General features: G+C 33.9%; 1 protein-coding gene across 1 annotated transcript; it reads left to right on the top strand.

Moving 5' to 3' along the window:
• The first annotated feature begins 18,093 nt into the window (after positions 1-18,093).
• On the top strand, positions 18,094-20,438 carry LOC125808378 (1-Cys peroxiredoxin). The gene is made up of 4 exons (XM_049488083.1): positions 18,094-18,211; positions 19,533-19,681; positions 19,769-19,915; positions 20,032-20,438. Exons 1-4 carry the CDS (start codon positions 18,094-18,096, stop codon positions 20,275-20,277), a joined length of 660 nt encoding a protein of 219 aa, XP_049344040.1. The 3' UTR covers positions 20,278-20,438.
• The last annotated feature ends 4,264 nt before the right edge of the window (positions 20,439-24,702 follow it).

Genomic DNA, 24,702 nt, shown 5'->3' with positions numbered 1-24,702 from the left:
TTGTGTTAGATATAGGACAAGACAAAAGTTGGGCCAAAAGCCCAAAGAAAACCATCAATTAGGCCCAAGTACTAGCCCAGTGGGACAGAAACTAGACTGGGGACCAAAATCTCTCTCTTTATTGTATTTTCAATTTATTTAATTTTTATTGCTTGTTTGTTCATTAATCTTAAGTTTAACTTAATTCAAAATTTCCAAAAGATAGCTACTTTTGTATTAGTTATTTATAATACTTTTTTTTAAAATCAATAAATAAATAAAATAATAAGTAATTGTTTGTCTTTTCAATTGTTTTTTTTAAATATTTGGGAGCTTCCTTTACTTAATCATATTTGAAACAAAAATGTCCTTTTTCCTCAAAAAATTAGTAGTGTAAAAAGTTGATTATTTCTTTAAAGTAATTAAGCATGCCTATTATCTTTTAGTCTTAGCCAAAAAAAATTTAATTGTTGGATAACCGCGTGTTAGAGTGCACTTCAAGTGCTTATAAAATTAGAGGTGTGCAAAAATCGAATCGACCGATAAATTGAACCGAAAAAAGTGTTATTGGTTTATTGTTATTGAGTTATTGGGTTAACGGTTATTTAATGATTTTACAAAAAAAACTTATTGGGTTATCGGTTCATTATTGGTTTTTTCATATTGGGTTATTGGGTTAACCGATAACCCATTAAGAATATAATAATTTACTATTTTAATTTTTAGTTATACATATATGTAATATATTAAACAAAAAATATTAATAAAATTGGTAGTATATTATACTAAAATATAAAGACCCTACGCAATAATTAACACTACTTAACAGTTAACTCTCCTCTCTACTTTTAGTTATCTAACCTTTAGGTTTTACTTTTTAGTATTACTTCAGTTTGTGTTTTTGTTTTAAAATAACGTAAGAACTTCATCTAGTTGGGTCTTTTCTTTATATATGATTTACCATAAGCATGACCTCATTTGCTACTGTTTTGACTTTTGTCTATGATTTGGTTTTATTTGATTCTCTTTATTGCATAAAGGAGACCTCGTTTTATATATTATGGTGATAAAAAATTGGCCAAGACTTTGTTGTGATGGCCAAAATACAGCAAGTTGGTCCTTGTTGTCCTGTTTGGGATGATTATTTCGATGTATGCGTATCACGTTAAATTATTAGATAAGTCATATATTTGTTTTGAAAGCATTTTCTTATTGGTTAAACCAAAAACAGAATCGTTAAAGACCTAAAACTTATAAACCAAAAACCGATAACAAATATCTTATTGGTTTGGTTATCGGTTTAGCATATTTAAAAATTGAAAATCGATAAATTGAACCGATAATACTTAAAACCGAATCGAACCGACTGATACACACCCCTATATAAAACCCTCCTTGAAGTGTTAATATGAACCCCGAACCCCTTTTGGTATTTCAATTGATTTTATGTAGTTTTCTTGATTTCTTCTCAAAAAATTTTAAGTGATGACTATTTTCTAAACAAAATAACATAAAACAGAACGACAATTCTGCTAGGGACTTTGAATAGGTTCTAACCTTAAGATTCAATTTAGTTGGTTATATTGTATAATTGTTTTTACTTGTTTAATTTTTTAAATTATAACTGTTGCACTTCATGGCATTGAAATTCGCTACACGACAAATGGTATGCATTAGAAAAAGGGCAGTTACATGGTTATTCGTGGTTGTCCCTTTAGAAAAAAATCCTTTAATTTTTGAAGTAATAGACGAATAGTTGACTTGTGGTTATTCAATGTCATTTATTATATTAACCCCGCAGTCTGTCCAGCTCAGGCAACCAAGTCTTGTTTCAAAACCAACTCTAGTCCACCTAGTGTAAAACAAAGCCAAAATCCTATTTAAACATTAGCCTAGGACGACTTAATATTCAAGATTTATTAAGTCCATTAGTAAACAACCAAAATATGTCCAATGTCCACGACCTAACGACATATCATTCTTGTGTGACATTTGAAAGATATATATGTAGTAACCAAATTGTTACCTCTTGAGGGGATTTTAATTGTGCTTTGTCTTGTAGGTATGACCCGTTTCCTCAAATTCGACATGGTTGTAGATGCACCTTCCAAGCTTAAGATGTGGTTTAACAATCTCAATGGATTCCACTAGGGCTGGACATTCAGTAATTTGGTTTCGATTTTTTTTTTTGTTTTTTCAGTTTTCGGTTCTTGTAATTAGTGTATGAACATCGAACTGAAATAATTCAGTTTGGTTCGATTTTTGTTAGTTCGGTTACTACCTTGCTAATGGTCGCCGTCTTGCCAGTCAGTTGCTGCCTTGTAGGTGGTCGTTGCCTCGCCGATCGGTTGCGGCTGGAGACTGGAGTGCTGGTTGGCTGTTGGCCTGCTGCTGGTCGGTCGTTGGCCTGCTGCTGGTCGGTCATTAGTCTAAGTCGAAAGTGGGAAGTGGGAACTGATGACATGCGACACTCACTGCTTAACAAGTTTTGAGAACTGAAAATAGAAAAGTTTGAAAAGAGAAGTCTCGAGTCTTGACCTAATTTTGCCTATAATATTTATTATTTAATATTAATAATTAATATAATATTAATATATATTATAATATAATATATTTTGATAAACCAAAAACAATACAAAATTCGCATATCGAAAATCGAATCAAAATACCTAAAAATACAAAAATCTATATCGAATACAGAACCGAAAACCAAAATACCAAAATCAAAATAATTCGATTTGGTTCGATATTTTGGTTTTTTGATAGTCATGCCCAGCCCTAGATTTATCAAAAGGGAGCTTGATAAGCACATTGGGGCATTGACATTACTTCTAGCTATGACTGCTTGGCCTAAATTAATTGAACTCCTCACCAGATATTGGGACAACAAAAAATGGTATTTCGTTTTGGGACAACGAAAATCACTCCAACAATTGAAGAAATTTGAGATGTCATAAATACTGTTGGTACGGAGATATAAAGAAGAGTAAGGAAAGAGGAAAATATTTTGATTCCTAACAAGCCAACCGACCAAGACATCACTGAATACCTCAAATTAAGACCTAAACACAACTACTGGGTTCCCGGATCAAGCATCACTTCGGAGACCTTTGTGATCGATTTAGGCATACAGATAACTATATAACTTTTAACCATGAGTTCTAATCATTTAGAGAATGGGATGAAACACGACCTTTAGCGTTTGCCATCACTTTATTGCGCACCATGGTATTCCCTTAAGGTCCGAGTCTTACCATTAAAACTCGGATCGTCATGCTCGCTAATACCCCTAAAGTATAACAAAAGAAAAATAAAAGAGAAATTACATAATTTCCACAAGGAGAAAACTAATTATACACCGATAAGAGTGTACAAAAATAATGCTAAATAGAGTGTATTAGTAATGTTTGCATTCATAATGCAACTTGTATTATTAATGCTTGAATTAATTATATATAGATTATTTTTTATGCATTGTTTGGTTTGATGTATTAAAAATAGCATGCATTGCATACATATATTTATTTACAAAGATACCATTCACAATTATAATGAATAATATTTAAAAAGAGTATTTGAGGGGCCATTTTAACCATGCTAATGCATGTATTAAAAATCCTTTCATTATTAATACCTAGAAATTCTTGATATTAGTAATACACACCCTTTTTTGGTAACTAAACTTGATTTCATTACCAAAGTGACCATGAAACAGTACAGATAAAATAAGGATCATTGGACATTATGTCCCAACATCCTCCTGGCAATATAAACAATGTAACTAAACAAGGCTTAACCAACCAACAATTATCATAAAATTGCATCACACTGGATAATGATTGTGGTTCTCTAGCCAAGTAGTGAGTTTGGTATGTTCTTTGCTTTGATGTGAACTTTTTCATGCAAATAGTCTCTGTATGAAAAAAATATACAATTTCTTTTTCTTTTATAGAAGATATATGTTTGCACTTCATTGTTTTAGCTGAAACGTCCCTTAATTTAGCTAAATAAAGAAATTTCTACTACATTTTATAGGTATGAGTCCAGAAAAAAATAATAGTTGAAACAAATAACCATTGCGTCTAAAAAAAGAATAAAAATACATTCAAAATAAAATTTACAATGTATATTAAGAGAAAATATAGAAAAATATAACTGAAATAAATAAATTATGTTAAGATGTATGCTTCCAGTATCAATCAACAGACCAGGTCCGTTGACTCAGCAAGAACAGTAACTGAAATAAAAGTGCAGAAACTAGATAGCTCAAAGTAAATCAGGCACACAGATTTTACGTGGAAACCCCTTTGCTCAAGGACGGTGAAAACCATGACCTGTACTCACATAATTTCAACCCAAACTCCATTTCACTCAAATGGAGCAACGATTCAGATTACAACTTCTTGCAACCTAGGAATTTACCTCTAAATCACTTCCCCCTCAATGTAGCAACTCTACTACAAAGAAAGCAACTAAGCAGATACCACACTATCCACTAAGCCACCTAACTCTAGATAACATAGACTTTAACTAAGCAGATACAATACTGCCCACTAAACCACCTAACTCTTAGATGATTTAGAATTTAACTAAGCAGTTACAACACTGCCCACTAAACCACATAACTCTTAGATGATTTAGAATTCAACTAAGTAGATACAACACTGCCCACTAAATCACCTAACTTTAGATGACTTAGACTTTGACTAAGCAACAACAATGTTGCCCACTAAATCAATCAACACTTGACTGATTTACACTTCTCTTCAGAAATGAAACAACGATCTAATTCCTTTATAACATAGGAATAGATTTAGAAGATAAGCACTGTAGTATACACCCTAAGATAACTAAGACGCAAGAAGCTCTATTAGGTCCCCGTTGCTCTTGAGGAGTGTTCTTCCTTGAAGATGGCCTTTTCGTTTGAGCTGATGATTTTTCAGAAATTCACAACTTTGTTTGCCAAATCTTGAGTTTGTGTTTTGGAGAAGAGATTATATCAAAATGGACACAAACCTTTGGGACAAGGCCATTGGCTGAAAGCCTGCTGTTATGAAAAGATGTGCACCAACCACATCAGAGTTGGCAACCTTTTGACAATTGTCTTTTCATCTTTTTCTCGTACGCAGACTTTCCGAGACCAGGTCCCTCGCTGCGTTCTTTGATGCTTGAGTTCTTGAAAAAGACTTGCTAGGTTTCTCTCATCTTGAGTGAATAATGTTATTTGTTTATTGTTGTATATATCAGTTACCAACAAGGGTTTTGACCACTTAAACAAACATCTTCATCCGCCCTTCCTATTGGTGAAGTACCCTGCACATCTCACTAACCACCTGACAAGACAACTGTAAAGATAGTTTTACATCTGTGCACCACTTTGAATCTGGACGGAAGTACTCTGCCAAGGATCGGGTCCCTGCATTTGTGAGGATCATCAAAAAACTAGAATATAACAAATCATTATATTGATTATGTGATAATTAATATACAGTTTGAAAAATATCTACTTAAAAAATATTTTTTCTATTCACTTTCACGTGCTTAAATAGAAGTCATTTAGGCTCTTTGCTACATCACTATCTAACAAGTCGATTGGCACTATTAAATTACTAAATTGAAGAGGACAATGACTTGTTGATTGCAATTCCTGAAGAAACTGAAATTAAAAAGGTGGTTTTTGAGCTTAATAGGGAGAGTGCCTGTTGCCCTGATGGTTTTACATGGCATTTCTTTCAGGTCTGTTGGGATATTATTGGGGCTGATATTGTGGGTATTGTGCAAGTTTTCTTTCTGGGGAATACCCTTCCCAAATCCATTACTCACATTAATTTGGTATTATTGCCTAAGAAGGAGATTATTCAAACCTTCTTAGACATAAGACCAATTAGTCTCAGTAATTTCATAAATAAGGTGATTTCTAGAACTATTCATGATAGATGAAGGGTTTGCTACCAAGACTAATTTCTGTGAATCAGTCGGATTTTGTGAAAGGTAGAAACATTTCTAAAAATGTATTACTACTTAGGAAATAATTACAAATATAAGGAAGAGGGGAAAACCAACCAATATTGTGATAAAATTGGACATGACTAAGGCTTATGATAGGGTGAATTGGAGTTTCTTAGTGAAAGTGTTGGAACACATGGGCTTTAACACAGTGTTGGTTGACATGATTTGGAGATTGATTGCCAACAACTGGTACTCTGTACTAATTAATGGTCAATCATATGGTTTCTTTCACTCTACGAGAGGGGTGAAGCAGGGGAATCCCTTATCCCTTGCATTATTTATCATCAGAACAGAGGTGCTCTCAAGAGCCCTAAACCAATTGTTCCTGAATACTGATTTTAGAGGATATGGGATGCCAAAGTGGAGTAAGAAGTTAAATCATCTCGCTTATGCAGATGATACCATCATATTTGCTGCTGCAGATAGGAAATCAATTGCTCTTATCATGAATACCCTGAAAGACTATGAAAATCAATCAGGCCAGAAGGTCAATAAGGAAAAGAGTCACCTCTACATGTTCAGTAAGACCAGTAATGCTCTTATAAGAGAAATAGAGGAAGTTACTGGTTTTGTGAGAGGTACTTTTTCAATAATCTATTTAGGGTGCCCTATCAGCCATGCGAAGATGAAGAAATCACACTTTAATAAATTGATTTAAAAGTTTCAGAATAAGTTGCAAGTCTGGAAAGACAAGTTGTTATCTTTTGGTGGTAAGGTGGTATTGATCAAGCATGTGTTGCAAAGTATACCAATATATTTGCTATCGATCCTAGTACCACCAAAATGTGTAATCAAGGACCTTCATAGGATCTTTGCAAGGTTCTTATGGAATTTCAAAGAAAATGGTAGGGAAAAGCACTTGATAGCCGGGGATGACACTTGTCTTCCTAAAGAGGAGGGGGATCTTGGCTTTAGATCCCTCTTTGATGTGTCTAAAGCTATGTTTGCAAAGCTTTGGTGGAACTTTAGAACTAAAGGCTCTTTATGGTCTCACTTTATATGGAACAAGTACTGCAAGAGATATAGACCTCAACTGGTGGAATGGAGGGGAGGATCTCAAGTTTGGAAGATGATGTTAATGGCTAGAGATAGCTTTGATCAAGAAATATGGTGGGAACCTAGATGTGGTCATGCTAGCTTATGGTATGACAATTGGACACAACTTGGAGCCTTATATTACATCATGCCTGTAGATTATGTTATTGATGAGAATTTTGAAGAAGTTAATCAACTAAGAGTGGATGAACAGTGGGATAATAACTTGTTGACTGAACTTATTAATTCAAGTATTTGTGATCATGTGAATCAAGTCATGGGTACAATTCAGCAGACAAACAAAAAGGATAAACAATGGTGGATGCCTAGCATCAAAGGAAAATTTTCTGTAGGGAGTGCTTTTGAAATTATCCAAAGTAGGAAGGATCCTCACAAGGATATAATGTTTATATGGGAGAAGTGCTTGCCTTTCAAGTTTTCTTTTCTGATGTGGAGGATATGGTTTCACATGATTCCAATTGGAGAAGTCCTGGTTAGAAGCAGGATAGCTGATCACATAAAGTGTTGTTGTTGTGACACTAATACTCCAAAATCATTTAACCATTTATTTGTACTATGTTCGAATGCTACATATCTTTGGAAGTTGTTTGCAGGGGCTATTGGAATGCAAGGTCCATTCATTCAACTGAAACAAACTATCTATAAGTTGTGGGAAGAAGATTGTGCAACTAAGTTGAAACCTTTGTGTAGGGCAGTACCAAGTTTTATCATCTGACAATTATGGAAAAGGAGAAATATAATTTTACATGGGGAAACATGACCAAACAGACTATGGTACTGGAGATTAATAGGAATATACATCTAATGGCACAATCAAGATATTCTTGGTTAGCAGAAATGCCTAATACTTGGCCATCCATTGTACAATTTCTGGAAAACTACACACCACTAATAAACAATACAGTGGTGCGATGGAAGTGTCGTGAAGGGGAAAGCTACAAATGTAACTCAGATGGCTCTAGCCTAGGTTCAAATGTTTTTTGCATCAGAAATGGTCAAGGAAAGTTTGTGCATGCTGAAGCTTGCAAAACTGAGTTTTGTTCTGCATTACAGGTTGAAGTCATTACAGGCTGAAGTAAAAGAATTTAAAGGGGGTATACTGTATTACCTAGGTCACAATCTCCTGCCTCTGACTATGGAAACTGATTCGTTAACCATTAAGAAGATTTTGGATGGATTTTGGGAGGTGCCTTAGATTATTTCTGTAGGCAATAGAGAAATTATGGAGGCAATGGAGAACAAGGCTGTGACAGTAGTTCTTACATTTCGAGAAGGGAACAAGCTCGCAAATTATTTAACTAACATAATTGTTAATCTTGCAGGTACATGTTCCATTCACTTTAATCATACTAATGATCTACCAATATAGGCAAAAAATATTCAACAGTCGGATAAACAAGGAACATCAAGTATACGAATCAAGAAGGGCAAAAACAATCTGTTTAGACTACCAAATTAAAGTTCAAGAAGTAAACAAAAGGAACAGTCAAGGTTAATTTCTTGTAGTTTAGAGGTACAGGGGTTGCCCTAATTTTTTTATAAAACGTTAGAAGGGTTACCTTAGTTAGTGAGCATGAGGAGGGTGCTAATCTCGAGCATGACTCGAGGCAGTGGTATCAACTTTATGGAGCTCAATTTGCACAAGGCATGTACAAGTTTAGCATCAGACTCAACAGGATTTTGAAGGAGTTTTTTGGTAGGAGAAGGGCCATACCTGGAAGCGTTGTGGTTGAATTCAAGTTAGGAGCTGAAGAGGTTTTCAATGGAGTTGATTACATGGCAAGGTGAGACATGATAAATGCCGAATGAAATACACCCAAGCTTGTGGACTGTTGCTTTGTCGCCGTCTTTTCTGAGTAAGGCAAACCGGACATCTCACTGGATTCATAAGGAGGAAGAAGGCGTGAGGTGCTAAGTGCTTCTCCGAAGACCGTTCATTTCCCAGATATTTTCTCTATTAACGGTTTGTTTGCCCTTTTTGTTCTTGTTTTGATTTTTGTTTTCATTGTTATTGTTTTCTATTTGGGCTTGACATATTAAGCCTATTTTGTACAACTTTATTCTAGTAAAATGGACCTTGATCCATCTTTATTTTTTTTAAAAAAAAATTAAGCCGACATAAATTTAAGTAAACAATAAATAAAAATTAAATTAAGAAGGATCGGGATCTATTCCACTTTCTATTAATTAAAATTTCGCTCTCTCATCGATTTATATGATATCACAAACTTTAAAAGTAAAATTTAATTTTATTGTGAATTTATATATAAAATAAAAATAAATAATTCTATAAGTCATAATATTAATAATTTAAAGTATATAAAAAATTTAGTATAATTTACATAAGTCTCGTAGTGTTGAGCTAATTTTATTATTTTTCTAACGGAAAAACTTACCCGCACTGGGTGTTTACACTAAGCCAATGCAAATTTCATTATTACGCGATTTAATGAAGTAAAATGAACTATAAATTTAAACGGATGACATGCATGTATTGGCTTGGTGTAAACACCCGGTGCGGGTAAGTTTTACCCTTTTTCTACTATTTTCAAATTTCAAAAGTCTCTTATATTTTATGAATTACGCATACATCACTGGACTTCCGGATATATTAGTAGGCATTGCTACTTTATTCAAATAAGGAGAAATATCGTGGTGACTCAAGAAATAATGAATTAATCAATTTTAAAAGAATTTTAAGAATAAACGAATTTTAAAGGAGTCGCCACCTAATTTTAGGAAAAAACTAGGAAACCAATTAAATGATCTAACTAAAAAGAATGTCTACGAAACCTATAGATTCTAGGTCAGGGGTTCAAGTTATTTCGAAGGGAAGGAGTTAGGCATCCTTCGAAATTCACAATTGTGGGTCCCCGACTGAATTTATTTTTTTCAAATTGAGGAGGAGACAACAATATACGAGTAAAACAAACATGCGATATACAAAAGTAATAAAACAAAATAGTAATATCAAAATCGGCCTAAGGTTTGCCTAACATCGATAATATACACAGTAATGAATAAAAAATATAATTCGAACTCCATTCAATTAGCTTCAGTGGGAAGCAACTCTGGGGTACCTGTAAAGACATTTAGTAAAAGTGTTAGTAATAAATAAATATGATAAATCAAATAATAACTTGAAAATAAAAATCCGTCATATGAACATGGGAGACCTTGGAAATCGACGGTAATTTCTTTATCAACCAATTTTAACATACAAAAATATGAACTTAAACTAAATTTCCATCTTTTAAAATGGGGAGGCCTCAAAAACCGACGGAGAGATTTTTCATTGGCCAATTTCAACTTATAATATAAAGGGAAAAAGGACAAATATACCCCTGAACTATCGTAAATGGTATGCAAATACCCTCCGTCCTACTTTTGGGACATTGGTTCCCCTGCCGTCCAAAAACTAGAGCATATATACCCTTTATACTAACGGACATACACGTGTCATAATCTTATCCACCAATCCGACATTTATCGACGGATAAGATTGTGCCACGTGTCCCTATTTAGTCTTCCGTTAGAGTGAAGGGCATAAATGCTCTAGTTTTTAGACGACAGGGGCACCAATGTCCCAAAAGTATGACGGAGGGTATCTGCATACCATTTACGATAGTTCGGAAGTATATTTGTCCTTTTCCCCTAATATAAATAATCTAATCAAGTAAAAATTATTCAAAATTGCAAAAGAATGAAAGGTAACAACATTAGTCTAACAAACATAACTGACAGTGAGCAGATCAGTGTAACAAATGAACTAATTAGCACATCATCACAAAAAATTAATACATAAATAACATACTAACAAAGAAAGTAAAAAGTTCATATAATATTTAATAATGTTAGTAACATTCATCATAACAACATACTAATGAATTGGGAATAATATACCGTTAAAGAAAATCACTAACCACTTAATATTCTTGTTTAAATATATAAATAAAAATTAAAGCACAACCATTATGAAAATCAAAACAAATAGTAACAAAGACAGTAGCATATACAAATATTTGACCCAACAAAATTTATCTATCAATTAAACTATAAGAATTAAGTAATAATAAATAAAATAATAAAGTTACTAACTAACCGATAATGCATTAATTAAAAGCAAATGGGTCATCAGTGAGGAAAAGCAAATAAAAGGCAATTACAACATTTCAACTTTTGACTAAGAACAATAACTAAGAACAAACATCCATGTTGCCGGAGTTAAACCTTTTGCCGGCCAAATTTGTGAAATAAAGCAATGTAAATGAATAAATATGAACAGACCCATCAATAAATAAGCATGAACGTATCCAAATTGTAATAAAATAAAGAGGAGAAGAAAAAAGGATTGATACCACAGTGACAAAAGAGTAACATGGAGGGTTCGGTCTTGCTTGCCGGAGATATGGAGGTTGGCGCTTTGCTGATTGTTCGCCGAGATGGGGACTGTTGAGCTAAGAAGATAGTGTGGAGCTCACTAGCAGCCAAATCTAGCTCAGCCAGTTAACTTAACTAATCATAGTTAGTTCTAGTAACTACAATTAGTTCTATAAAAGTTGTTAGGCAATTATGAATCTGGACTGCATATAAATAGGACCTCTGTAGATGTGAAAGAGGGTCAGTTGGAAATATAATCAGTCAGTTTCTTGTTTTGTTCTCTCTAGCTTTACTCTTTTTCCTCCCAACTAACTGATTCATATGATGAAGATGATGGAGTTTAACATGGTATCAAAGCATCACGCCTCTTAACTCTTCTCATACATTATCTTCTTCTTCTTCTTCGATCGGCTCTCAGATTCTCCGATCGATTCTCAGATTCAGCCTGTTCAAGCAGTAATTTGTAGTTGCAGCAGCTAGGGTTGAGTTTTTACAATCTACTGCAATAAAATGCCTATTGTGGTTGGAGTCGATAGCACTACTGGAGGTGACACAACTAACACTGTGATGACAATCGATCAACATCATCCTCTGTTTCTTCAATCGTGTGATACTCCAGATAGCTCCTTAATCTCCATTAAATTGTTTGGTCCAGACAATTATGCTTTGTGGAGTAGTTCTATGCGCATTAGCTTGCTTGGCAAAAGCAAATTAGGATTTGTTACTGGCAAGTATCCTATAGAACAATTTGACTGGCAAGTATCCTATAGAACAATTTGACCCCTTCTTGCATGAACTTTGGGAGAAATGTAATGCCATAGTTTTGTCTTGGATCATGAATTCAGTTAGTACTGAATTGCTTAGTCTATGCTTCAAGTGCACACAAGGTTTGGATGGATCTCCAAGAGAGATTTGACAAAGTGAATGGATCTCGTATTTTCTTTCTTCATAAACAGTCAGCTACCTTATCTCAAAGAGTTTCCTTAGTTTCTAGTTACTTCTCCAAAATGAGGGAATTGTGGGAAGAATTTGATACATTAATGCCCTGTTCAAGCTGTAGTTGTCCGTATCAAAGCAATATGTGGAACACTTTGACTATCAAAGACTTCTCCAATTTCTCATGGGCCTAAACGAGTCTTATTCTCAATCTAGCAATCAAATCATGATGATGACACCTATTCCTTCTATTAACAAGACATATGTCATGATCCAATCTGAGGAGAGTAGGAGATCTCTGAACTCTCCTCCTGGCATTGAGAACTCAGAGGGAATTACTTTGTTTAGCAGCAGTAAAGGTATATCTCCATCAGGGCAACCTCATATAGGTGGGAGAAGTGGCAACAACTATCCTGGAGGAGGGAGAAGTGGTTCAGGTCCTCTTCCAAGTCATTACTCATCTGGATCCTATAACAGCAGACCTAGGAAATGTGATGTGGTATGTGATTTTTGTCATCTTAGAGGTCATACAAGGAATGCTTGTTACAAACTTTATGGATATCCCTCAGACTTTAAGCAAAAGAAGAAGTTTAGCAGTGACAATCAGTCTGCAAGAGACTCATCTGCTCCTAGTAGCAATAGGTTTGGCAATGTAAGTGGTGGCAATTTTGGTACTTTCTGTCAATTTTGCAGGAACCTTAAAGATGCAACAAAGTGGAGAATTCAACCAAGTTCCAAATGAGATGATCTCAAGCCTACCTCAGTTCACCAAGGAACAATACAACAAAATTTTACAACTACTTGACTCAGAACCTGAGGACAACCACTCATCTATGGTATCAGGTATGACTGAGGAGGAAGTCCACTGGATTGTAGATTCAGGTGCTTCCAATCATATGGTCAAGTCCTTGAGTATGTTAACTGCCCCTAGAAGTATCTCTCATTATAGTGAGAATAAGGTACATTTACCTATAGGAGTGCCAACCATTGTACACCATATAGGCTTATCACTTATTCTCCCTCATACTAAACATATCACAAATGTGTTATATATTCTAGAGTTTAAATATAATCTACTATCTGTCTCCAAACTCACCAAGGAACTACAGTGGGCTGACTTTTGTAATTTTTAGGACCCCTTCAGTGATCAGGTGAAGGGGATTGGTAGAGAAAGGAATGGATTGTACATCTTTACTGCTATGAAACATGTGCCACAATCTACTACTACTCATGCTGATGAACAAATTTGGTGTAAATGCCAAATATATTTCAGGACAAGTAACTGCTACAAGAACTATTCCCACCACTTTAATAAATGCCTCTCTATGGCATTGAAGGCTTGGGCATGTACCATCTGGGGTTATGAAGAAAATAGTTGTTTGCAAATCCTTGCAATGTGATTCTAACTCTAATTGTAGTGTCTGTCCACTAGCTAAATAGACCAGAACTCTTTTTCCTTTAAGCGCTTCTAAGTCTACTACTAGTTTCCATATAATACATGGTGATTTTTGGGGACCAGATAGAGTACCTACCTATAATGGTAAAAGATACTTCTTAACTCTTGTTGATGATCATTCCAGATATATGTGGATTTTTCTTTTACTTACTAAAGCAGATGTCATTGCTGCAATTTCTTCTTTCTTTTTGATGGTAAAAAATGTTTATAATTCATCTTTGAAGTACTTTAGGACTGATAATGGATGTGGATTCTTTAACTCCTCTATGAATGCATTATTGAACTCCTTAGGGGTTATCCATCAAAGTTCGTGTGTCTTCACCCCTCAACAGAATGGTGTGGCCGAGATGAGGCATAGACATATTCTAGAGGTTGCCAGAGCACTCAGATTTCAAGCTATGGTCCCTCTTAAGTTTTAGGGGGAGTGTGTTACCACAACTACTTACATAATCAACAGGATGCCTTCTTCAGTACTTTAGGGTATCTCTCCATTTGAAGATTTGCACAATCATCCTCCTTCATTGGATCACATGAGAGTGTTTGGCTGCTTAGGCTATGTTACTCATGTTAGAAAAGTAGACAAGTTCTCCCCAAGGGCAAGTCCTGATGTTTTCCTTGGTTACTTCCCTACTCAAAAGGGCTATATCATGTATGATCTCAGCACCAAGATCTTCTGTATTAGCAAGGATGTCATATTTAAGGAAGAGGTATTCCCATTTCATCATTGGCCTGCCACAGTGCCTCATTTGTTCCCTGTGTTGGATAATTCTTTTTTTACCATTACTGATGTCCATGTCTTTACAACAATTGCTACTAGCTCTATAAACTATCCATCAACTTCTCATGTTGATATTGTTCATACTCCAGCTTTACCTGTGGTTGCAGCTTCTCCATATCAGGCTCCTTCTGTGTCAACCAATGAAGTGAGAAGATCTTCTAGGACTCACAAACCTCCTGTGTGGTTGAGTAACTTATCCTTAAAGACCAGGGAAATGCTAACTGTTGTTATCCTCTATCTCAGGTCATAGGGTATGATCAATCATCACTTTCTTTCAGCACTGCCTTGTTTTCCTACTCTACTAAGAAGCTGTTCAGGACCCCAAGTGGATTGATGCCATGAAAGTAGAAGTTCAGGCTATGGAGGACAATGCTACTTGAAGCATAGTCCCTTTACCCCATAGTAAGCATGCCATAGGTTGTAAATGGATCTTCAAGGTCAAGTATACTGCCTCGGGTGCTATGGAAAGATATTAGGCCAGACTGGTTGCCAAGGGCCTTAGCCAGCAAGAGGGATTAGACTATACTGAGACTCCAAAATGGTTACAGTTAGGTGTGTTGTGTTTATAGTTGTAGCCAAAGAGTGGCCTATCTTCCAGATGGATGTTCACAATGCATTTCTCCAAGGTGATTTGGTGGAAGAGGTGTACAGGAGGTTCCTTCTAGGTTTGCCAGCCATGGAAGGAAATATTATGTCTACAAACTCCATAAGTTACTCTATGGGCTCAAACAAACTCCTAGACAATAGAATAAGAAGCTGACGAATGCCTTAGTTCAACTTGGATTCTCTCAAAGTCACTTTGACTACTCCTTATTCACTAAAGTAGTTACAAGAAATATAGTGATTGTCCTGGTATATGTAGATGATCTGCTAGTGACTGGAAGAAGTGTACAACTGATTTTACAGACAAGGAATGATCTTAAGTTGAAATTTAAGATGAAGGATTTAGGAGAACTGAAGTTCTTTCTAGGAATTGAATTTGCAAGATCCAAGAAAGGTATTGTTATGAGTTAGAGAAAATATGCTTTGGAACTGGTGGCTGAGATGGGATTAAGTGGCACAAAACCATTCACTAAACCATTAGAAACAAATCTGAAACTCACATCTGTTAATTATGATTCATTCATTAATACTGAATCCACTGAAGAAGGTGATAAGCTGCTCACTGATCCTGGTCAATATCAAAAGGCTAGTAGGCAGATTACTCTACTTAACTATAACAAAGATTGATATTGCCTATGTGGTACAAATGTTAAGTCAATTTATGCATAAGCCCAAACAGTCACACATGGAGGCTGCCTTAAGAGTTGTCAAGTATATAAAAAGAGCACCTGGACTTGGTATGCTCATGCCTACAAACAGCTCATGCAAGCTTGAGGCATTTTATGACTCTGACTGGGGTGGATGTTTGCAAACAGGGAGGTCAGTCACATGCTACTTAGTTAAGTTTGGAGATGCAGTGATCTCATGGAAATCCAAGAAACAAGAGACAGTTGCAAAAAACTCAGTTGAAGGAAAGTTCAGGAGCATGGCATCTGTAGTGACATAATTGACATGACTAGTTGGATTATACAAAGAACTTGGCATAGAGATTGAGGTTCCAATACATCTTTATTGTGACAGTAAGGCAGCAATCCAAATTGCTGCCAATCCTATCTTTCATGAGAGAACTAAGCACATTGACATTGATTGTCACTTTGTGCGTGAGAATATTGTGCAAGGCATGGTACAAACTCATCATATTTCTACAAAAGAACAACAAGCAAACTTACTCACCAAAAGCTTAGGAAGGCAACAACATGACTACTTGATGTCCAAGCTGAGCTTGAAAGATACATTTCAACCATCAGCTTGAGGGAGGGTGTTGAGCTAAGAAGATAGTGTGGAGCTCACTAGCAGCCCAAGTCTAGCTCAGCCAGTTAACTTAACTAATCATAGTTAGTTCTATAAAAATTGTTACGCAGTTATGAATCTGGACTGTATATAAATAGGACCTCATTATATGTGAAAGAGGGTCAGTTGGTAATATAATGAATCAGTTTCTCGTTTTGTTCTCTCTAGCTTTAGTATTTTTCCTCCCAGCTAACTGATTCATATGATGAAGATGATGGAGTTTAACACCGGTGTTTCGCTGGTTCTTGGTGTTCACTAGAGCTTAAAGTTCGCCGTGGTGGGTTGTTTCTGGTTTGTTGGTTGTTGTTGGTCGGAAAACATAGAAAAATGGGTCGTTTTGGTCTGTTGTTTGCCGGAGAAAGAAGAAGATTAGCTTTGGGGTTTTGGGTTTGGTTTGGTGGTGGTTGTTGAGCTGTTTCCGGTGACTATTTCACCGGAAAAGGAGAAAAACAAGGGGTTTTGGTGGTGGATTCGCCGGGTTCTGGCGTGGAGGAAGAGAGAAAGGAGATGGATGTTGGTGTTGAACTGGTCGCTGATCTGGAATGAATGGCCGGACAAGTTGTTCCGATGGATTTCACCTGAAGAAAAATCTAAGGCGACGACAGGGAGCTATTGTGATGGTGGTGGACAGGAACTTTGGTCATTTACCGAAGCTCCGATTAACTTGCCGGAAAAGGCAGAATAAATAAAAGATATTTAGAAAATTAAAAATCTAAAAATTACACTCCCCAAATTTAATAATTATCCACCACACTAACTTAATGACCAAGAAATTCTTTATATAGAAAATTAAAAATCGTCTTAGTACAATATCACTATCTTAAAACTGTAAGCCACAATCATCAGTTAATAAAATATCTATGTATAAAATCTTATCCATATTTGAATGAATTTCTAGACTGTGCAAAATGTCAAAATGAATATTAACAAATTTAACGAATAAAATGAATATTAAAAAATGTAATGAACGTAACCAATGACATGTAAAAAAATGTAATTTAACAGAAATAATGATTTAATCAAAATGAACAAATATTTGAATGTAGTCAACTGGCTGTGACAAAAATAATGTAATTAAAATTAACTGATAAAAAATCCTAAAATTTTGATAAATAAGGATAAATATCGATAAAATTATTTAAAATTATAAAAAATGTATTTTAAACTATTGAATAAATAAAACTTAAAAGTTACAAATTTTGAAAATGTTAAGTCAAAATTGAGTGTCAACAGACGTTGAATTATATTGATAGAATAGATAGGGAAAGAATATATCAGAGAGGATAGAGATGTATCCTAGAGGGATAGGATTGTATCCGAAAGGAATAGTGACGCGTTTGTAAAAATATTGGATCGAAAAGATCCAATATAAAGTAGTAACAGGTAGGTGTTGTGTGTTATAAGTTGAATTTTTCGTATTCAAATATTGTAGGTAAGTTAGAAGATACAAAATTGGACATACGTGGAAGCAGGACAATGAAGTGGCAAATTGCAGAAGCCACGTTCTCTTCATGCAACAACGTTTCAACATCCTTTTAATCCCATTTCTCCTCTTACCATTTTCCACACACAGAAAATATTTTGAGTTGAAAAGAGAAAAAAACAAATGCCAGGCCTTACTATTGGCGATGACCTTCCTAATCTGCAAGTAGAAACAAATCATGGAAAGATGAAACTCCATGACTATGTTGGTGATAGCTACACTATTCTATTTTCTCATCCAGGTTAATTTACTTCAATTTTTCTGCACTACCTATAATACTTTTTATACCTATATGAATGTTTAAAATAAGTTACTTCCACTCTTCTTCATTTTATAACCTCTCCTTGATGGTGATATGACATATTATTACTTTCTTATTTTAAAATTTATGTGTTATGTTACACCCTTTAAATTTTGAAAGTTATTTTTTATTTTCTATTCATAAAAGAAAAAGAAATGGTATTACTAATATTTATTGGAGCTAGGTGGTTGCGGTAGGATCAGTGGCGTACGCATAAATTTGAATTTTTTTTTCAAGCGGTGTCACCTTTTAACTATTATATCTCTTTTTTCAAAAAGTAAAATAAAAAAATATATTAACTTAAATTTTCATTTTGAAAATAATAGTGTTAAATATTTTTTATATATATAAAATATCAAGAGAAGAAAAAATAAAAAGCAAAAGAAGAAGAGAGAAACGAAAGAGAAAGAAAACAAATCAAACAACTTGAAGCTCCTAAAATATATTTCTTTAAGTTATCACAAAATCGCTTAGAGCTACGACACAATCAAACCCGAACGAACAAAATGTTGAATTTCATCGTACCAGTCTCTACTGGGGTTATTACTAATTTTTGTACTTGCTTTTTTATTCATGGGGATTCGAACTCAGGTCCCTTACTGAGGGATTTCACCACTTGACCATTTGAGCAGCACGCACTCTTGTATAAATATTTAACACTTCATATTATATATCTTTGTTATTTTTCTGTTTTTAATTAAATATTATATATTTAGCAAAATTTTCCAAAAACCGTGACACCCCTTGGACCTTCCTAGATCTGCCCCTGGTAGGATGAGTGAGGTGGTGTAAGAAAAAAAAATCTAGAATTTTTTAAAAATAAATTAATTTTTTTTTGGGAAGGGGCTAGGGGAGGGGGGCTGGAAGGGATGGGGGATGGAAAAAAATATTTTTTTTAAAATATTTTATTTTTATAAAACAGAAATTTATTATTTTTTTTACATTTTTTTGGAGTAGTAAAAAATAAATTTCGAAAAAGTTTTACTTTTTATTGTGGAGGGTATATTATATATATATATTTTTTTTTTGGATAACCGAGAAATCCGTATGTGATCCGCTCTTTGGACCAATCATAGCCTTCTAAATTCGGTGGATAATGATCCTGCCCCTCTCTTCGCAAAAGATATTGTTTTTTTTGAAAACAAGATCCTTATTCATATTATTTATATATGACTGACTCTATACATTTTGTTTAACTCGTTTTCCATGTATATATCGGCGTTGGGCACTGATGATAATGTGGTGTGTTGGATGCATGCAGGTGATTTCACGCCAGTATGCACGACGGAGCTGGCTATGATGGCTGCTTATGCTAGCAAGTTCGGTGAGAGAGGAGTTAAACTTCTGGGACTTTCTTGTGATGATGTTCAGTCTCACAATGAATGGATCAAGGATATTGAAGCTTATAACGTACGTACACTATTAATTACTAGTATACTACAGTTTTCTTCGTTCCTTACTAGTAGCTAGCAGCTTCTTTTTATATAATATTTGCAGAAAGGACAAAAAGTGACATACCCAATCATTGCTGATCCCAAGAGAGAATTGATTAAGCAACTCAACATGGTGGATCCTGATGAGACAGATTCCTCTGGCCATAAGCTTCCTTCTCGTGCCCTTCACATCGTAGGCCCTGACAAGAAGGTATTAATGCACAACCTTAAGTTATTTGAAAGGCAGGCGGGTTGGATTGAACTAACTATTTGGCGGGTTGAAATAATGATTAAAAGTAGTTAAAACTAATAAATATGTGTGTGTAGATAAAGCTGAGTTTTCTGTACCCAGCAAGCACTGGAAGAAACATGGATGAAGTGTTGAGGGTGGTAGAATCACTGCAGAAAGCGGCAAAGTACAAAGTTGCAACCCCAGCAAACTGGAAACCGGGAGAGCCGGTGGTGATAGCACCCGGTGTCTCCAATGAAGAAGCAAAGGAGATGTTTCCACATGGTTTTGACACTGCCAATCTTCCTTCTGGCAAGTGTTACCTCCGCTTCACCAACGTTTAAATTAAATATCCTTTTACAGTATGTAAAGAAGAAATTAGCAGTAGTTATATTTGGATTTGGATTTGGATTTGGATCCTGCCAGGCCACTTGCACTTGCTGTTCCATATCGCTTCTCTTCGTTATAATATATATATACTAATACTAATAAATAAAGTTTCTTGTGTTTTGTGAGAAGGGTCTTTTATTTTCATACATGCTAGGTCCATCTGTCGTGGCTACAATGAATTAATACATCCCTTTTGAAAAAATGTGCTATTATTTTCTGCGACAAACACAATTCTTCATTTCAGACTGAATCAATATTGGATTCACTGTATGAAAATTCTCACTCGCGTACACTTCTTTGACACCATATTGGACAATACCTTTAATGTGCGGAAATGCATTTCAGTTGCAAAATGCCAAATCTAAATAAAGGACTTGCCACAAATAAAACATCCGACTCCACTTTGTAGTAGTGAGATACATCAAGTTTTCCAAATGAAACCTCATTTGGAAATAGCTTTTTTTATCAAAAAAATTTCTATTGAAATTGATCAAGAAAATAATAGCGAGAAAATCCTTCTCAATCTATATCCAAAATTTCAACTACACACTTCAACTTCACGGGTGTCCTATCACCTCCTTAAACTATTTTAAAGCTAAATTATTTGCTCCCTAATGCTGAGGTGGCAAAAAAAGTGTAGTTCACTTTCTCAAAGAGAGTGAGAGGCAATTTTTTATTTATTAAAACTTTAACTTTAAAAGAATTCCCTTTTTCATACTAACTTTTTGATTTTCTAAATTTATTAATGCTACCTTTTACTCTAATGTGTTTTATTTTTATTTTTATTTTCGTTTCTTTCTTCTTCTTCAATACTTTATCGGATTTAAGTTGTCGGAAAATAGAATTGACTCACCTCACCTTTCAGCTACCACTAATGCTATTTCATTTTTTTTTTTTTTTAAATCAACTTCATTGTGAAAATTACAATTAACATGGAATCAAATTAGAAATTAATATTTTTTTCATAGTTAAATGTTCATAAGTCTGAGCAAACAAAACTGAAGGAACAATATAAACAAACCCGGTTGAGAAAATGAAATAAATAACACATCAAGCTAGCCCCTTTTACAACTAAATTTTCACTATTTCGATTACAAGAAGCAAAAACGCGCAAAATTGAAGAAACTCAAGTTTAGATCATACCCAAAAACATCATCTTCAAATTCATCAATATAAACAACCCAAATTAAATTTCTCATTTCAGATTGTTGTAAGCCAAATCAATATGTTCAACACTTTGAAAATTCTCAAAACTTTCAAGGATTTCACCGATTAAATTTGTATCTCTCGTCCAAATATACTTTAGATCTTTCAATTTTTTAAATTCGGCCAATGTTCTTATCGGAGAAAATCCATAAAATGCAGATCTGCATGTCCAAGATTGATTAAATTATCAATTTCCGCCGGAAAAATAAGACCATACGCATGTACAAGTTTTACAGCTCCACTAATTTTTTTGATCTGTGGATGAAATATCTTTGGTGAAATTGTTTTCACCCAGATTAAGAAATTGAAAATTTTTAAGTCGGTGAATATCTAATGACATGAAACTCACAAAATAATTTTGAGAAGGGTCCAAATGCTTCAAATTGAAAAATTCGTATATGAAAGTTGAGATTTATCGGAAAATATAATTCAAACGAAGATTAAGAAAAGGAAAAATCTTAAAGGTCCCAAATGAAACTTACAATTTCACTTTAATGGCACACTACGTTTCAGATGTCAAAGAAAAGAAGAAAAGGTCTAAAAGAAAAGCAAAAAACTATAAAACAAAAATAGAATAAAGAAAAAGAATAATAATTTATTTTTTCATTAATAAATAATTAATGAAAAAATGTAATGCAGATCTTACCCTTGTGTTCATAATCAATGTATAAATTATACAAAAGGTTCTTTAATACTTATTTTTCAAAAAATTCAAACAAAAGTTATATAAACTACATGAAAAGTACTATAAGTCAACATGAATAATAATTTAAATTATTATTATTATTTTACTGAAAAATGTCTAGTGGCTATTTCAATAAATAGATTAAAATGATTAATGAAAAGAGAAAAAATAATAGTGTGTTCATATGAATAAACTTTTCATTATTCAACGATAATCTATTTTTCACCATATATTTTTCTAATGAGCCGATTTGGTGATAAAGAGATGAGAATATCATATCTTATAAAATAACAATAACAAGATGATGTCTCTGGTAGCACCTAAATTTGTGAGTTTTGAGCTATTAAAAAAGTAAAACAGGTGCGGGCTTCTAGAAAATAATTTTAAAAAATATATAATATTTTTTTAATTATTTAATTGATTAACTACTTGAATATTCACCATATTGATAAATTGTTTTTATTTTTCACATTATAATTCTTCCCATCATTTCTCTTTCTCTTGTCCTCATTCTTTTTCTTTTTTTAAAAATGAATCAATTAATATTGTGTATTTGTTCTTGATCTCAAAAAGTAGAAGTGGATAGGAATAATTGAAATCTTTTGGGGACCCTTTTCTTTTTCGAACTTCTTTTTTCTTATGTGGGAAACAAATCTAGGAAATTTTGCTAAATAAAATATCAAGTGGATTTTTTTTTTTCCTTATATTTTTTCACAATGTTAATTTTAATTTTTTTTTGTTTTACAACTTTGTAAATATTTTTTAAATTATACGCAATCATGTTTAGTGTGTAACTAAAGGGATGATAATTTTAAATCATTACTTAATAGTGTAGACTTGTGTATGGAATAAACTCTAAAAAAAATTAAAACTCCCTAGGTTGAAGTGGTTACTTTTTTATGCTTTGAAAAGTCGATCGAATATAAAGCAGGTCATGAATACTATTTTTTTTTTTTTTTTTTTTTTACCGTGATTTCCGGGCGTCGCTTTGCGAACCCGACTAGCTGTACATTTATAGAAAATATTACTGAATGTAGAGATTGAATTCTGAATTTTATGCTGTGAAATTACAAATAATTAAATTCATTTATTAGCAAAGTATATCAATTCCCACACCATCAAATTAAACTCCCGTAGTAATTAAGAATTGGAGTTATTGGATAGAGGAAAAAGGCAATATGCTCGATAACACTGTTCTTACAATGAAAGATCTAACAAAATGTTACGCTATTTTCATGATTCAACACCATCTGTCAATGTCAAATGATACAAAAAATGAAAATTTTGGTCCGTAATCTTGTTACTTTTATGTTAATGAATGAAAGCCAGCACTAAAGAGACATAATTATCTTAGAGAATTAGTAGAAGTAGTAGTAGTACTCATTGCTATTAAACAAAGCACTAATTGTTTATTTGATATTTACATTGATACAACATTTCAAAAATTAATATTAATAAAGTAAATTAAAATGATTGGATTAATTTCATAATATCATTTAAGAACATAGTCTAGGTAATGATCTAGCATTGTTATAGCTTGATTTCAAGATCTTTGCCATTTGATTTTGTATTTTCCTACAAACCTTTTCCAATTCTAGCACTCTCCATTGCATACCCTGTAAATGTTCTTTGAGCTTCTCATTCTCAATTGAAGGATCCAACTTTCTTGCGTATAACACGATCTGCTGATCTTAGTTTTCTGAATTTTCTGTTTCCACGAAACTACAAGGAGAATCGAGCTGACTTGATTGGTTTCTTGAAGCAAGCTTTAGAGCTTCACTTGCTGAGTGATGAGAGCTTGTCCAGCAATCGTTGGCACTCAATTTTGATCCATTGGTCAACTGAGAATTGCTGAAATAGTCTTCTAGAATGTAAAATTATACTCACTATGTCTCAATTCATGTGACTTACTTTTCTTTTTAGTGGATTCAAAAAAAATGACACATTTCTATATAAAGTAACAGTTTAACTATGAAATATCTATTTTATCCTTAATGATTTACAACCACACAAATTTATATCATTTATTTTGGACCACAAATTTTAAAAGTCTTTATTTCTTTCTTAAACTATGTGCCAAGTCAAACTACCTTACATAAAATGAGACGGAGGAAATATTTTCTTTCTGTATATATTGTATAGAAATGTGAAGTTTGAGGACGACCAAGGGCATATTATAATTTCACTCCATGATATTTTCAAGTTGGAAACTGAAGGTCTGAAACCGTCTCTTTCATTCTCGGAGCTTCCAGAGTTCTTCCCTTCGAGGACACACATACTCTACGTCTCATTTTCCAAGAGAAGAGAGGAGTACTATGCCAATTTTCCTTAAATAAATTTAGAGAATTTCTTGTAATTTAAGGTATGGTTTCTTCTCAATCTCCGCTCAAATCTTCTTCTCGTAATTTCTTAGTTGATGTTGTAGATTGGAATTTTGGGTTGAGAAAACCTAAAACAAAAATTTTGGGTTGAGGAGAAGTAGGATTTT

Source organism: Solanum verrucosum, unplaced genomic scaffold (assembly GCF_900185275.1).
Source record: "Solanum verrucosum unplaced genomic scaffold, falcon-dt-bn FXZP01000112.1, whole genome shotgun sequence".
NCBI lineage: Eukaryota > Viridiplantae > Streptophyta > Magnoliopsida > Solanales > Solanaceae > Solanum > Solanum verrucosum.
The sequence above is the reverse complement of the archived record's forward strand: the minus strand, read 5'-3'. Positions and strand labels throughout refer to the sequence as shown.

Excerpts from the sequence above, each read along its gene's own strand:
- LOC125808378 (XM_049488083.1), top strand. The coding sequence starts at position 18,094 with ATGCCAGGCCTTACTATTGGCGATGACCTTCCTAATCTGCAAGTAGAA. Across the intron at positions 18,212-19,532 it reads TATTCTATTTTCTCATCCAG|GTGATTTCACGCCAGTATGC; the intron begins GTTAATTTACTT and ends GGATGCATGCAG. Across the intron at positions 19,682-19,768 it reads AGGATATTGAAGCTTATAAC|AAAGGACAAAAAGTGACATA; the intron begins GTACGTACACTA and ends TAATATTTGCAG.